The sequence below is a fragment of the Condylura cristata genome, unplaced genomic scaffold (assembly GCF_000260355.1).
Source record: "Condylura cristata isolate star-nosed mole 26May11 unplaced genomic scaffold, ConCri1.0 scaffold00008, whole genome shotgun sequence".
Lineage (NCBI taxonomy): Eukaryota > Metazoa > Chordata > Mammalia > Eulipotyphla > Talpidae > Condylura > Condylura cristata.
This window is the reverse complement of record NW_004567109.1, coordinates 13,656,802-13,672,670: the sequence shown is the minus strand read 5'-3', so window position 1 is coordinate 13,672,670 and position 15,869 is coordinate 13,656,802. Positions and strand designations below refer to the sequence as shown.

Sequence of the window (15,869 nt, the reverse complement as noted above, 5' to 3'; positions counted from 1 at the left end):
AGCCAGGGAGGTGACCCACATGGTGTGGCAGACCTCGCTTGACCTGTCTGCTCCCCACTGAATCCTCTCACCCCTGGCACCTCTGGCCTGTACCCCAGTTTTGTATGCATAAATAAATCTTTAAAAATAATTAAAAATTAAGGGTTGCCAACTTTCTAATTTTAGCTCACGGCAATGATGTATTGTTTAGTTGCTTTGGCTAGATTTGAACCAATCCAACTCCCTCTAATTATTCTGCAAGCTTTTTTTTTTTTTTTAAAGATTTATTTATTTATGCTTAGTCAGGGAGGGCCTATTCTGTAAGTTTTTTAACCTGCGAGTAATGTGCAGAATAGCAGTGCTCACCTCCTAGGGTGTTGTGAGAAAACAAGTTGGGAAAGCTCTTGGCCCTGTGCCTGGCATCCAATGTGGCAGAGAACTGATAGCTCAGCTGTTTACCTAGCACTAGTCAGTCCCAGTGCTGTGCTAGTTACTATCTTAAACTTTATTTTACATGTGGTAGGTTTTTAAATATTTACTTTTTAGAATGTAAATTTCATGAAACGGACTTGATCAGTCTCATCATACTCATGCAAGGTCTAGAATGTCAGGTACTGAAAAAAAATTAGTGAGTTTATGACATAATAAACAGCTTTCCCTTACACCTCCAGAGACTCTCAACCTCTTGCTTGAGGCAGTCACTTCCTAATCTTTCCTCTAGACTATGTGCATATTTCCAATAACATCTCTCATTTGTAGTTTTAGATACTTTAGTGACTGCCTTTTACATACATATTTAATCTTGTAATTATAAATTTTGTCAAAGCAATATTGGGCATTTACATTACCTTATAAATATTAATAGCTCACTTAAGTTATATGGTGTACAAAATTACATTTGTTTTGTTGCACCCAATCTAGGTTGGAGGATGAAAGAAAACTGAGAATACTGAATCAACTGAACACACACATTTCAGCAGGACACATATATTGACACTGAATTGGTACTGACACCACAAAGCTAAGCACATTAAAAATAAGGTAATTATTAACTACAGGGAATAATGTGCAATATTCCTGATAGAGATTTAAAAGAGCATTTATTATGTGCTTCATAACTTACATGCATATATGGAAAAGGAGTTTCTGGGCTCAGGTGGAGGCTGATTTAGATTCCACCTTTGTCTTTATAGTTGGTAGTTTCTTGACTCCCAGAACTGTTTTCCTGAGGGAGAGCAAACCCTAATTTGAGGGATGACATGAGGATAAAACAAGCTATTATTGCATGTAAAATATTCAGAACAATGACTGGCCCATTTTAAGTCCCTAAGAGCTGTTATTAAGTATAGAATACTTTCAGTATGCTATTATAATCAAAGGGGACACTCCAGAATATCTAATCCAAATGAATTTTTAATTTTTGTTGGGGGGAAGGAGAGCAGACATGAGTTTCTTTACAAAGAAAACATTAAAACCAAATACATGATTTTTTCCAAAAAATCAATTTCTAATTAATATAGTGACTGCATCAAAACTAAAAGTTCATATATATTAGGGAAATGCCAATTAAGAGCTATTTAAATATAACTACAATTACATGATTGGCTAAAATGAAAAAGTCAAACTCAAGTGTTGATGATATTCTGGATCAACCAGAGATCTTGTACATTCACGGTTTATGTAGAAGTACTTTGGCACAGTATCTAATAAAAGCATGAGCATTGTCTGTGACCCAGCAGTTTCATTTGTGCAAACATACCTAGAATAAACTCACAACCCCAGTCACCATAAAATTAATGTATCAAAATGTGCACAGCAGATTTGTAATAGCTCCAACCTGAAACCAATTCAAATTACATTAGGAGATTATGTAAGCTATGGTGTCTCCCTACAGCAGCAGTAAAGCAATGCTATATGCAACAGTGCAGATTCTCACCAACACAACACCAAAGAAACCAGTAAAAACCATATTATCCTAAAAAAACTGATCAGAGTGGTAATTCTGAAGATAGTAATGTCTGCTTATGAGTAATGTTTTTATTTCTTGATTGGGATGATGGTTACATGGTATGTTCATTTGTAAAAAAAAAAGTTAAGATGAACACTTGTATGTGTTACACTTCAATGTGTACTTGAAGAAAAAAAAAGTTTAGAAAAAAAATCACAGAATACATTTCAATTTTTTACATTATATTAATTTCTTCAAATCACCAACACCCAAAAAATCCTTCTGGTGCTAATAAAACTTTGTTACACATATACAGTCTATTATCAGCATTGCATAACTTTCTGCAGTTCTATATATTTCTATAATTGTATAGACCTATATGAACTGCAGAAGTCAATCTCAAAATTTTACATGTTTTGATTTATTGTAAAAGTCACATGTAGCTCATGAGCACCATATTGGTCAGCTCAATGGTTTTGCTGTTCAAATGCCTGTGAGGAAACCTACATTAATATGTGTAAGTTGTCTGGAGAGCTATTGTGCAATTAATCGTGTTTAATCAATTACATCAGCTGTTGACAATAATACAACAGCAAGCTTAGAATAAGTATTTCTAGAGAGGTTCTGTGATCACTCTTGGTTTGGGCTTAGAGTATTAAGATTCATTCCATGTAACTCATATTATGCAGCATAATTTAAAACCCGGTGATTTGTGATACATAAATAATTAGGGGGAAAATCAATCTAATCTTTCTCTTTGATTGCATGGAGCAGTCACTACCAACAGCTTATGGGCACAAACTGAGACATCCCGACATCACTGCCCTAGCCTTGACTAGGTCCACAGGAGGGCTTTATTCTGCCCTTCCCAACACAGCAGGTGCTCCCTTAAAAAAGCAGGGAGTGTGTAGAAAACAAGTGGCCTGTTTTATAAAACTCTAAATTTATTAAAAGTGTTAAAAGATTCCACTCTCCCCTCCCTTCTTCTTACATTAAAAAAGAAAATCAAACTGTTTTCTATTTCCTCAGCCACTGTACAAGCTACTACTTCCCTTTCTGGGGACCAGCCTCTCCCACCCTCAGTCCTCCCCCCTTTCAGGCTCAATATTGCTATAAATTTGTTTATAAAGCCCTCCATATCCCTCCACTTCCCTGTGTCCTGCCCTGCAGGCAAAGCTTTCTTTCCAGATCTGGGGTCCTTGAAGTTGAGCAGGTTGCAAGGGTGGAAAAGCAGGCAACGCCTGCAAGGCAGAATGCTTTGTGCTTCTGGGAGAAAGGCAGATCGGCTTCTTTCTTGGTAAGTGGACTGTTTTGGTTTTGCCCATGCACACCTGTTCAGGGCCAAGTATTTGGCTTGGGGTGGCCACAGCTGAGTAGCCTTGCCCCTTCTCCAGTTCCTCAGGCATCGGCCCACAACAGCTGGGTCTGACTGATGACTACCCTTTGTCTGGGGACTGTGAAGGACAGGAAGAGTGGCACATGACTACAGTACTGAGCTGGATGGAGCCCCCACTTCTCCGTGTAGGCACCAAATCCCCAGGGGAGGAAGTTTTGGTTTTTTGGTAGGCAAAACCAGGGCCAGCCAGGACCATGGGTGGTGGATGAGAGAGGGATAATCACACAGCTCTGAGCTGAGCAATGGTCCTCAGGCAAAGCCCCTACCCTCTTAAATTATGTTGTTGCCCCTGACCCCTTTCACCCTGCAGGCCCCAGGATGATTCCGGAAAGGAGGAAGAAAAAGAGGAAAAGGATTCTGTTCTGCTGATGGGAAAAAGGCAGGAGATGACAGAGTACTCAGGGCTTGGGAAGGCCTGCTGGAATCTGTAGTCCTCGTGGCTTTCCTGTTTTGGGAGGGAGGATGGGCAGGCCCTCAGAGGCTTCATCAGCTCTGTTCCTTGTCCTTGACCAGTAAGACTGTATGCTGCCCCCCACTGGACACAGATAAGACCACTCGGTTCTCCAGTTGCTTGCCAGTCATCTCCACCGGGCTCCAGGCATCCTCTTCCTGCCCGGTGCCCAGCTGATAGTTGGTGCCCATGCCCCAGGCAAAAACACGACCTGCAAGGGAGAGAAATGGGAGCAGCTACCTCTAGGATCCCCAATACAACCAGAAACCTCAGTCCTTACACACTGCCAAATACTTCTCGCTGCTCGTAAGCAAGGCATGAAAAGCCCTGCGTGACTGGCCATTTCCCAGCCCCTTACACCACCCTCCCCTGCTAATACAAGTCACCTTTGGGACTACTCTGGATGTTTCTGTGCCTGGGAAGTCTCTGCTTATAAAGGACCAAAACTTCAAGGTTTGTGCAAGCCCCACTATCTCAGGAGAGCTCCCCAGATGAAGTGTATCCACTAGGTCCAGATTTCTCATGGCTACTGAGTCTTCTTTTTCCTAAAAACTTTAAGTACAGTTCCTGGGAAGCTGGCACATAGTAGATTATAAATAAAGGAGTCACCATGGTAGAAAGTAGAGAAACTAGAGTCTGGAGATAAGAGTTCAAGTCAGGAGCTCCCTGGTGGTGCAAGGGGTTAAGACTCAGCACCCTGAAGCTACTGGCAGCCACTGCGGCATAAGTTCGGTCTCCGGCCAGGGAGCCGACCCACAGGGTGCAGCAGACCTCTGTTGTGTCACCGTATCACTGCTGCTCCCTCAGCAGTGCACTTCAGTAGCTCCTGCTCTGCTTTCCACTCTGTTTCTGGTGAATCCTCTCACCACTCCCCACCCCCGACACACACACACCTTGGTCTATACCCCTGCTCTTGTATGCATCAATAAAATAAATCTTAAAAAGATTTCAAGTCGTGCTGCCTATCTGATGACACCAGAGCCCATTAGGAAGTCTGGTAGGAAGCACAACCCCATTAGAAAGCCTGTGGGCAGCCCCACTCACCATCTTTGGTCACAGCATACCCCACAGAGGCCCCACAAGCCACTGAGGAGACAGCAGGTAGTCTGGAGATGAGGGTTGGTATGCTCTTCTCCTCAGCACCCTCCCCAAGGCCCAGCCGCCCATACTCAGCCCGGCCCAGGCTGTATGCTTTTCCTGTGGGAAGAGGGAGAGAGATGGGGACATGCAGAGGGTGTACTCCAAGTAAGCCAGGAGAGTCTCCCTAATTGGGAGTGTGTTCCCATGTCCTGTGGTAAGGAGCCCTACAGTGTCTTCCCAGTTTGGGAGGAGGCCTGGGTTGACCAAAGCCCAGCCTTGGAGCAGGTCCAGGTTCCAAGGGCCATGGTCTCACCAGTCCAGCCAGGCCCGCGCCAAGGAACACTCCATCCCCAACCCAGAGGAGGACCTAGAGGTCCTACCTTCTGAATCCATGCAGACAGTATGGTGCTGGCCTCCAGAGAAGCCTACCCAAGACTTGGTGGAGTTCTTGAAGGACGTCAGGTTCTGGGGTACAAAGCAAGATTCCGTGCTTGAGGTCCCTGGAGGGAAAGACCAAGACAGAGCTGCCAGGGGTGCAGATGTCCCAGGACCTCCCCTTCCTCATGCCCTCCCAGTGAGGCAACCCCACCCCAGCTAGGGTATTTATAGTCTCACTGACCATAACAATCTGTGGCTCAGAGGAGTTAGGTGGACCCACTGAGGGTGCAAAAATGAATGAGGGGTAAAGCTAGGATTGGAACCCAGGTCATATGGGCTATGCCTGATGCTGGGCTCGAGACTCACCAAGCTGATGGTAGTTGGAGAGGCCAAAGCCATAGACATGGCCTTCACGAGAGATGGCAAAGGTGAAGTAGGCACCACAGAAGGCATCCTGGAATCTCACATGACCCCCACTTCCCCTGGATTTCAGAATCACACATTTGGGGACCAGGAGTCGTTCTGCAGGCAGAAAAGAGGCCAAAGTCAGCAGCAAGCACACATGGCCTCTGTCTGCCCTGAGTTTGCTTTTCCTTCACTATTAAAGTCCTCAGAGGAAGGCTAAACAGGAAACGAGAGGAAACTGATGCCAAGAAACTGCAAGTGCCTCACTCAGATTCTAGAGCCATAAGAGGTAATACTTATATGGAACTACCCAGGTGTCAGACATTCTTCTATTATTAACTCCTTCTATATTAACTTTCCAACAACCCAGGGAGATGGGTTTGGAGACGATGAAACCATGTCCACAGCCGTAGAAGGGAGAACCAGGATGCAACCCCAGAGTAGCGTGCTCTAGAGTCTGAACTGTTAACCCGCGCAGGTCCACCTGACATGAGCCAGAACATGCAGACAACCACTCCTGCTTTTCTTTGACTTTTACATGGGGGTGGCTGCCAACCACTTGGCAGAAGGACCTAAGCCACCTACCAAGGCCCTGCCGGCCACCGCGATTTGCAAATAACGCAGGCACACGGCCCAGCTGGCCCTGCTCCCCGCAGCCCAAAGTGTAGAGGTCGCCATCAGCTGTCAGCATCACCAAGTGGTCGTTGCCTGAGGGTGAGAGGAAGGCAGGGGATGCAGGGCTTGTAGGGACGGCCCAGGCTGGGCTGGCCCCAGAACAAGGTACCCTTAACTCCTGCCCAGAGTACCCCTACTCTCACCTGAGGCCACTTTCACCACAGGCGTACTCAGCTGCACCTGCACGGGCACCAGGCTCTTCTTCATGGGCTCCAAAAGCCCAATAATACCGTTATTGTCCTGGAAGGGAGGGGCAGAGAACCTCAGCCAAAGGCTGGAAAAGGGCGCCATTCGGAGACATGGCCAGGAGCCAGGCTGCATACTGAAATACTTATGAACAAAATCATACATGGTCTTTTATTTGCACTAAAATAACAGGAGGGCAAAAACAAGTTAGCTATAAGTTGATCAGGTTGTCAGGTTGAATAAATGGGGGTTCAATGTTATTATTACTTTTATGTATTTAAAAATATTTTAAAGTAGCTGATAATCAGATTTCCTTATTTTTGACATTACAAAATAAATGCCAAAATACTGAAACAACTTTCTAGGCTGAATCTGTTTTTTTTTTTTTTAAGATTTATTTTTACTTATTTATGCATACAAGAACTGGGGGGGGACTGAGAAAATTCAGAGACAGAGTGGGGAGCAGTACAGGCAGACTAACTGAAATACACTGCTGAGGGGAGCAGCAGGCAAGACAGGAGAGGTCTGGTGCGCCATGTGGGTCACCTCCCTGGCAGGGGATGGAACTCATGCTGCAGTGGCTGCCAATAGCTTGATAATGCTGAGATTTAATTCTTTACACCACCAGTTTCCATCATGGATATACTGAGCTGTGACAGTCCCCCCCCTCCCCCCGTCATTCCCTGTCACTAAAACATATAGATGAAGGTGGGAAGGGGGGTATGTTAAAGGTAGGGAGATGGGTGAGGACAAGTCTCCTGCATCGGCCTCAGCCCAAAGGCATCTTGGCTCACCCCCTTCCCAAGACACACACACCCTGATATCAGATTTGAGGAAAGAGATGTTGTGTTCAGGCTGGATAAAGAAGCCAGCGACCTAGATCTGGGCCTGACCTCTGCCTCTGGGCCTTGATTTCGATACAGTACTATGGTGGCTCAGAGATGGGCTGTCTCTGGGGCCCTGGCAGTTATTCTGCCTGCTAGGTCTCATGCAGACTTCCACAAGAAAGGAGATCCGGTCTTACCCGGAAGGAACCCCAGAGGAAGACACGGCCGTCCTCGGTAAGGGCTGCTGTGTGACTGTCTCCTGCTGACACCTGTATCACCTTCTCTTGCAGCTCCACTTTTCCAGGGACCATCTCTGAGCCCTCCACCGATGTGTCCCTTCCCAGGGCACCGTCGTCATTGCAGCCGAAGGAATAGACCTGTGCCCAGGAGAACCCCAGCAGTGCAAGGTCTTGCCTCTCAGTCCGTTCACATGGAGGCCACTCCCTGCTCAGCTGGCTCCAGCGCCACAGGGAATGTGCATGGCTCAAAGCTCCTACCCAACCCCCTCCCCACCCAGGGCTTGTCCAACCCTGTGCCGCCCCCCAAACCTACCTGGCCACTTTTGCTTAGACACACAGTGTGCATGCCCCCAGCCTCGGCCTGCACAACGTCCTCTGGAATGGGCACCAGGGCTGGCTTCTTCCTCTCCATCACGTTCTCTCCCAGCCCCAGCTGGCCCACGTCGCCCTGGCCCAGTGTCAGCACCAAGCCTGGCTCTGTGTTGTGGGACCTATGTGAGACTGAGGGGTGAAGAAGACACAGCCTGAGTGTGTAGGATGACGGAGGATGGAGAGTCGCTGCATCGGCTCTGGGGTCGCATGATGTGGGCTCAAGTCCCTACTCTCCAACACACCATTAGTATGACCTTCTGGAGCCTAAGTTTCCTGATATGTGGAATGAGGATAACCAAAGCACCCGTCTTGTAGGGTTTTGTGAAGATTTAAAAGTGAGCACATGATTAATGTGCGTGAGGAAATGGGAGGAAGGAGACACTCGGCATTGTGAGGTGACTCCCAGTGGGAGGGGAATATTGTGAGGACCAGACAGTCCTGATTAACTTGATTAACGTGAAGATCTGTCAGAAGCTTGGTCAACACTGAAGGCTCAGATGGTGTCTACCATTTCTGACTGCTCACTGATGTTAAACTGCTTTGTAGCGTCCACATTAAGCTACAGACCGTGCATATTTAGGATCTCGTTTTATAGGAAATCGAGTCTCAGAGAGCAAATTATCAGCAGAGCCTGCACGGAAGCCGAGGAAGCATACGTGGTCAGAGCAGAGTCCCTGGTTTTCACCCTCAGACTGTGATTTCACTTCTGGACACAATTACGAGAATTGTCCCCTTCCGCTCCCCTCTGGGGACAGGCAACTGGAACAGCAGCGGCAGGAGTAGGAGCTGTAACTGGCACGGAAGTAATGGGTATGTGGCACAGGGGCATCTGCTGGCCAAGGCAGCTGCCGGGGTCTGGGCAGTCAGTGGCTGCATCCAGCCCTCCCCAGGGGTGGTGGCACTGCTGTCAGGGCGTCTGCAGCTGCGCAGAGGATGCGCTGGGCAGGGAGCCACCTGGTCGGGTTTTCTGGTGAGGAGGGCTAGGCCCGCAGGCACCTTGGCAGGAGCTGGCGCCTGGAACGTGGCGGGAGGCAACGGCCCTCACTGCCTGGTTACGAGGGTCTGCAAAAGACAGACACTGTCTGAGTGTGGATCCACACTCCATGCTTCCAAATCGAGGGTGGATCACTGTCCTTCCTGTCCCCTCCAGAGTCCCAGGAGAGAGGGAACCACAGCCACCTCCCTGAAATGTGGCCAGGACACGATCTTATTCAATCCTCACAACAGCCCAGGAAGGTTGGTGCTGCTCTCACCTCCATTTAATGAGGTAGTCCGAGCTCAGAGAGTAAGTGACTTGCACAAAGCCAAACAGCCAGAAAGAGGCAAAGCCAGGAGTGGAACCCAGGCCTAGGAGTCAAAGGTCCTAACCATAATACTTTACTGCCTGGGACAAAGCCCAAGGGCTAGTGCTGTCTGAGTGCCTTTCTTTAGACAAGTCTTTGCCCCTCTGAAATTCCCAGGGGGCGGGAATTCAATGAGCTATACTGGAAACCCTCCAGTTAGGATGGAGTCCCTGGCATTCTAGGCTCCTCAGCTTAAATGCCAAGGAGGAAGGAACCCAGCCTCAAGTTCTAGGGGCTCCTAGAAATCACTTTACCCATACCCAGGATAAAGGCCAAGGCCAACTTACTCTTCACCTTCTTGCTTTTGGGGAGGGCATCTTCTGGGGGTGACCTTTTCTTAGCTATGCGTTTGGGTGGCATCTTTCTGTCCTGAAAAACCCAGACAAAATATTCCAAGTCACAAATGGCAATCATTTTCCTGTATAAATTAAGCAACCTGCACCAAAAACCCTTTAAAAAAAATGTAAGGGGAATTTTTCAGAATGTATCTCAAGAATAGAATGGATACACTCAAAGACTAAATCTTTACTGTAATCTTCCTAACATTAAAAAACAACCAAACTTGAAACAACCCATGTGCTCAACAGCAGACAGAGTAGATAACACGTTATAGGCATGATAGGGATATCATTAAAAATGACATTTTCATAGATCTATTGAATGGGAAGATGTTCACCAACTGAAGAACAGGTTAACTTCTTACTCCCACTCCCCCACACAGGTAGAAAAATGTGTGGAAGGGTCGTCCCTGGTGGTGCAAGGGGTTATGTCTCAGTGCTAGGAAGCTATCCACAGCCAAAGCAGCAGAAGTTCGACCCCTGGCCTGGGAGCTGACCTTTCCTGTCTCGCCCACTGCTCCCCTCAACAAGGTATTTCAGTCAGTCCACTTGTTCTGCTCCCCACTTCATCTCTGAATCCTCTCAGCCCCCACACCTCTGGCCTTTATCTCAGCTCTTGCACGCATGCATAAATAAATCAATCTTTAAATAAAAATATCTATGGAAGGAAATATATTCAATACTAGTGATAGCCTGAAAAATGGGATAATGGGATAACTTTTAGTACTCTCTTCGCACCTTCCTGTGTCATCTAAGAAGTTTTTAACAAGGAGTATTCCAAGTATTTTTTTTTAATCTTTTATTATAAAAAATTAAGGACACTGAATAACATACTCCCTTCTCAACCCTGAGATGGCCACTAGAAACTATGATGATGTATTATCAGACCAATCTGTCCTGCGATCTAAAGTGCCACTACTGGGAGGAACCTAAATGTCTAGCAAAAGAAAAAAAGCTGCAAAAAACTCACATAATATAAAGACACCACCTTTATATTAAAAGGTGGAAAGGAAATCACGTGTGGGTGATAAGGATTAGAGCTAAATATTCCCAGGCTGGGTAAGGGCCTCTGCCATCTCCTCTTTTCATTGCTGTTGCCTCCCCAAGGACCCCATGTCTTCCCTGGAGGCCGCTGGAATAGACACACTCCTCAGTGCTCTCCTTTCCAATCCAGACCAAACTGTGTTCCAAATCTTTTCCCCTTTAAACACACACGACTCCACAAATAAATCTTTAGAGCCTTGATGTGTAAGGTTGTAAAAAAAAAAAAAAAAATGCTGTAAAAAGCCCGGGGGATCCAAGTGTGGGGTGTAAATCCTCTAGAATGGGTGGGTAGGGCCAGGGCTTTGCAGCTACCCAGGTGCAGAATTAGTACAGCATGAAGCACAGCCAGAAAGCAAGAACCTGGGCTCAGCGACTTCTTAGATGTCTGACCCTGGGCACATTTATTTTATCGCTACATGATTCAGTTTCCTCCTCAGTAAAACACAAGAGTAATAGAACCTAGACCTTTCGATGTGTAATATTAAATGCTAATACTGTAAAGTAGTTGCATAGCTAGTGATCAATAAATCAGTACTGTACTGACGTTACAAAGGCTACAGCGGCCCCAGGTGATGCTCAGCGCAGCCCTGTGATCTGACCTATCCCATCTCTCTCCTTCAATTTACACGAGGGTGACACTACCCAAGCCAGACAGGAGAACTCCAAGAGCCCTTTCTGAGGCCCAGCTGTGTGCCTAACCAGCACTCCCTCCCTGCCTCCCACATTCAGCGGACTGTCCTGAGGGAGGAGAACAGAGTACTGAAGATGGGACAATGGCCAAGGGGCAGCCCACACAGGCTGAGCCTCTGCAGGCTGAACTGCTACAGGCTGTGACTGGCCCTGTCCTGATCCTGATGCGGGGAGTTCTGGGGCTTCCAGCTTTTATCTTCACCCGCATGCCCCTGGTCAAGGACAGAACTCAGGCCACAGCGGTGATAGCTCTGAGACTTAACCCCCAGGCCACTAGGGAGGCCCTATCTCCTGCTTCATGACCACAGGTGGCCAGAGCCCTCACCTCCCTGAGCAGCATCCACAGCTGTCAGAGGGATGGCACTCTGTGGTGTCAAACACACTCTACGTACTCAACACAGAGCAGACTACCCATTCATTCCACAAATAAATTTGTGTGCTGAGTGCCTGTTACCTCTGTTTGGCTTTTGACCAGGTAGAGCAAGGAAAACAGACTGGTCTCACGGGGCTTACAATCTAGCAGGAAAGAAAAAAAAGCAGAAGCATTATAGATGGTGCTATGTGAGGGCTAAGAGAGTGTCGTGGTAAGAGAACTTCAGTTGCACGACCATTAGAATGTTTTAACACACTTGTAGCTATAATGGTTATGCCTATGTTATGGCTTTCTTACCATCACCACCACCACAAAGAAAATAATTTGGGATGGTGGAAGAGACTGGTCACAGAGCTAACATTTCAGCTAAGACCTGAAGTGACAGCAGATGATCAGGATAAAAGCTCTCCAGCAAACAGTGGGAAGTGTTTGGGGAGGAATCTGGAGAGGCCTACGTGCTGCAGCTGGAGAGCATGTGGCCTAACACACTAGATCAGACGAGGCCTTGTAGGAAAAGGCAGAAAAGTCTTAAGAAGAATGCTTAGTCTGCCTACTGAAAGGGAATGGAGTGGATGAGAAGGACGCTAATGGCAGCCATCCAAATGAGATGATACTGACTTGCCTTGGTGTGAGGTTACAGAGAAAAGTAGACAAAACAGACAACTTAATTTGCCAGTGGAGTAGATGTGGGGAGGGAGGAAGGGCGAGGACTCCGAATGACATCTGCATCCTAAAGAATCCAAGGCTTTGATTCCTGGGAGGCTTGGCCAAACATGAGGGCTCCCAGGCCGTGCCAGGATTAGGTGAGTGAAAGAGTTCCCTTCAGGGAGAGGGAGAGCTTGGTGGAACAGACAGGACAGGCCTTGCGCTCCATTTTACCAGGTGTTTTCATTAAGTCTGAAGTGCTTGGGCCTCATCAGAGGATGGACGTTTCAGGGGAAGAGCTGGATGGGCTAAGGGTGTGCGATATAATGTGTGCCCCTCGTTTCCCAGGTGACCTCGGTAGGCAGCTTGCACCCCTGAGCAGGATAGCAGTCATTTCACTGTGTTCAGGGCCCTGTCTTGCCAACAACAAATGTCCCTGCAGACCATGAGAATGACCTGCAGTAGTTTGCTGTAGCTGTGGAGGGAACCATGGAAAAGTATTCACATGTTAAATGAAAAGCATTTATGTAGGCACTTGAGGGGTGATGCAGGTTGACTCTGGGAAAGGTCTGGAGTGGGCACAGAAATATAAGTATGAAGTGGCTGGTATCAGGGGCATTAGCAACAATGGAAGTGTGTTATCATGGACTGGGACCAGTGCCTCAACCACCTGTATTTTGGATGACATCTTGGGAGTTTCTCAGTGCAAGCTAGTCACCCTGACCCCACCATACAGGTAAGAAAAACCTAGCAAGTTGATCTATCTTACCCAGAACCGGAAGAAGAGATCAAGACAAGTGGTCAGACACCAGAGCTGGTACCTTTACCTACTTCCTCCTCACAAGGACAGCACCTCATCTCTGGGCTTCCTGCTCCCCAGCCCCAGTTTATTCCACAAGTTATTCATGAATCTCAAACCTGAAATAAGCTGCTTTCTTGCTCGATCAGACTCCTCAGTGGTTGCCTTAGCCTGGAAGATAAAGCTCAATTTCTTAGCCTGGCACTGAAGGTCTCTAAAGTCTAACTTTTAGCCTCACCCTTCATCTACCACATCCTGCCTTGTCTTCTTCTACACTTTGTATCTCTATACCACTTTGCATTTCTGTACCTTTCCAGCCCCTATCCAAACTCCTCAGCCACCCCGCTCATCCAAGTTCTCTGATTTCTCACCCCCTCCTAAATGAACGTTTCTCTTTCAGAAGAACTAGGACAGAGTTTTGGATGGTAATGACTATACATGTCAATGCCACACACCAATCTACTTTGTAAAACATGAGCCTCTTTGAGACACTGGTCACTCCATGTGACTTTTTCTTCTAACAAGCTGAAGGTGGCACTATCACTCCTATTTCACAGCTGAGGGAACTGAGGGACAGAAGTCAATTTACTTGACCAAGTTCACACAGTCAGTAAAGCAGAGTCAGGAAAAGAATCCGGTATTATCTGATTGATTAAAAAAGGAAAAAGGCCAGGCTGCCTACAGCAGGCCATGACTCAGGCAGGAGTCAGGGCAGCACAGACCTCCAGGGGCTTGGCTAAACACAAAAGGCAGAGGGCAGAAGCCAGCTGAGGGCAAAAATGGTGAGACCAGAGAGGGGAGAATGAGGAAACAGGGCCTGCGGGGATGGGCGGCAGAGCCACTGAAAGCTCCCTGGAAGGATGATACCTCCAGCACCTCCAGCGCAGGGCAGTGGGAGATAAAGTTCTGGCTTTAGAGACCCGAGTTCTCTCTGAGCCCTAGAATCTCTCAAATGGAAGATTCTGGGCATTACAACTCACTGCCATGAGCAATCCTGGAGACAGCGCAGAGGATGGATGAGGGCACCTTTGAAAAGGTGGAGCCCGGCACCCACTATGCCCCTGCATGTCTTCTAGTGCACAAACCAGTCCTCTATAGCTGTTCTGGGTGCGTCTTTTCAACCACACAGTGAAAGCCCAGGCTATACTTCCCACCCCTCACCCTCTAACAGGTAAACACAGCTCCCACCTCAAGGAGCCGACAGTCTGGGAGAGTGAGGCTCAGCCACACATAATTCAAAGTCACATAGTTAACTTTCACTAACAGGCACCAGGTGCCCCAGCCTCTCTGAGAATGCTCACACCTGCCCACTGAGATGTGATCCTCGTGTACAGAAAAGCTGGGGCTCAGAGAAGGTCCCTCAGGCCACATAAGGTGGTACGAAGTCCCGTGTTTCCTAACCACCCCACCAGGATCAGAGTTCCTCCTGTCTGCTTCAGCCTGGGCCTCAGTTTCCTCACCTGATTAATGCAGGCAGACCAGGCAGTCTATGTAGGCCAGGTGTTCCTGCTGTGACCTCCCCAGTCTCACTTCTGCAAAGGGAGACAGAGCCTCTGACTACAGCAGCTGTCTCAGTGCCCAGCCAACCCCACGTTAGGAGGCAGGCACTTGTCTGCAGACTGAGAGGCTGAACAATCTCTTTGTGAAAAAGATCCCCAAGAGGGAAGGGAAGGGGCTCACCTGTCAATAAACATTTGCTGAATTCCTGCGGTGCCAAGCAGAACTGGTACACTTCTCACTGGGCGTCCCCTTGTGTACAGCAGAGCTGTGCCCAGCCCATGTGCATTCACTTTTTTGGGGGGAGGAGCCAGGGCTCCTCCCAGATGTCAGAATCACTGAATCATGGAAATGATGGGGACACTGGTAATCCTCACCACTTGCCTCTTACCTTCATTTTACAGGTTAGAAAACTAAGGCTCAGAGAGACTTGGTGGTGGGCCCAAAGGTACCCAAGTAGGAAAGTGCAACACTGATCAGGATTTCTGCTTTGAGGCAACAGCCCTGTCAACTGATTCATCTTTCTAAATTCCACTCTCAAGACCCTTCTTGGGTGACACCTCCCGGCCACCTCCAGCTCACCCAGTGTTCTCCTGCAGACCTTGCGAGATCCAGCCCTGCGCTATCATTTTTTGTATCACCTTTCGTATCACCACACCTGTGGCCCCTGCCTCGATCACCCCTCCCCTCCATGCCCAGTCTGCCGGAGTAACTCTAGTCGTCTGCCAAAAACGCCTGTTCACGAGTCCCCTCACCTGGAAAGCCATTCCTGGCCCTCCTGGGCAGGGCTGGGTGACCGTCTCACGGTTCGCGAACTCAACTGATGCGACGACACTCAAGTTCACCCTTGGTTCCAGCACCTCGGCATCCCGGCTCCCCAACCCACCCCCGGCCCACGCTGGCCTTCCACTGCGGCGACGCCGGGTCTCCGGAGGCGACCAGGGGCCTCGCAAAGGCCACGCGCGCCCTTCTAACCACACAGGGCCCAGGACGCGCGGCCCCGAGCAGCCGGCCCATAAACCAGGTATTGACAGATGAGGGCGCAGAGTTCACAGCACACCTCTCCCAAGGGCTCGCGTCTCCGGGCCGGTGGACGCGGCGACTTCTTCCCGCGGGCCGGCCCTCGGCAGCCAGCCCGGGGCCGCACAAGCCCGCCCTCGCCCGCCAGCCTTCCTCCAAACGACCTGGGGGGCCACAATCACTT

General features: G+C 48.3%; 1 protein-coding gene across 4 annotated transcripts in view; it reads right to left on the bottom strand.

Moving 5' to 3' along the window:
• Nucleotides 1–1,033: 1,033 nt before the first annotated feature.
• The window catches only part of RCC1 (regulator of chromosome condensation 1), a 15,424-nt gene continuing 588 nt past the window's right edge, over nt 1,034–15,869 (bottom strand). Inside the window, exons 1-11 of one of the 4 annotated variants that reach the window (XM_012722470.1) lie at nt 15,421–15,452; nt 9,567–9,648; nt 8,891–8,998; nt 7,878–8,065; nt 7,523–7,702; nt 6,456–6,552; nt 6,223–6,345; nt 5,599–5,754; nt 5,235–5,354; nt 4,819–4,971; nt 1,034–3,985 (exon numbers count right to left, since the gene is read on the bottom strand). In XM_012722470.1, coding sequence (XP_012577924.1) covers nt 3,810–3,985; nt 4,819–4,971; nt 5,235–5,354; nt 5,599–5,754; nt 6,223–6,345; nt 6,456–6,552; nt 7,523–7,702; nt 7,878–8,065; nt 8,891–8,998; nt 9,567–9,648; nt 15,421–15,432 — 1,395 coding nt within the window. In that variant the 5' untranslated portion in view covers nt 15,433–15,452 and the 3' untranslated portion in view covers nt 1,034–3,809. Of the gene's footprint in view, nt 3,986–4,818; nt 4,972–5,234; nt 5,355–5,598; nt 5,755–6,222; nt 6,346–6,455; nt 6,553–7,522; nt 7,703–7,877; nt 8,066–8,890; nt 8,999–9,566; nt 9,649–15,420; nt 15,453–15,869 lie in introns of those variants that run through there. The other 3 variants (XM_012722467.1, XM_012722469.1, XM_012722468.1) reach the window with 3 other exon arrangements.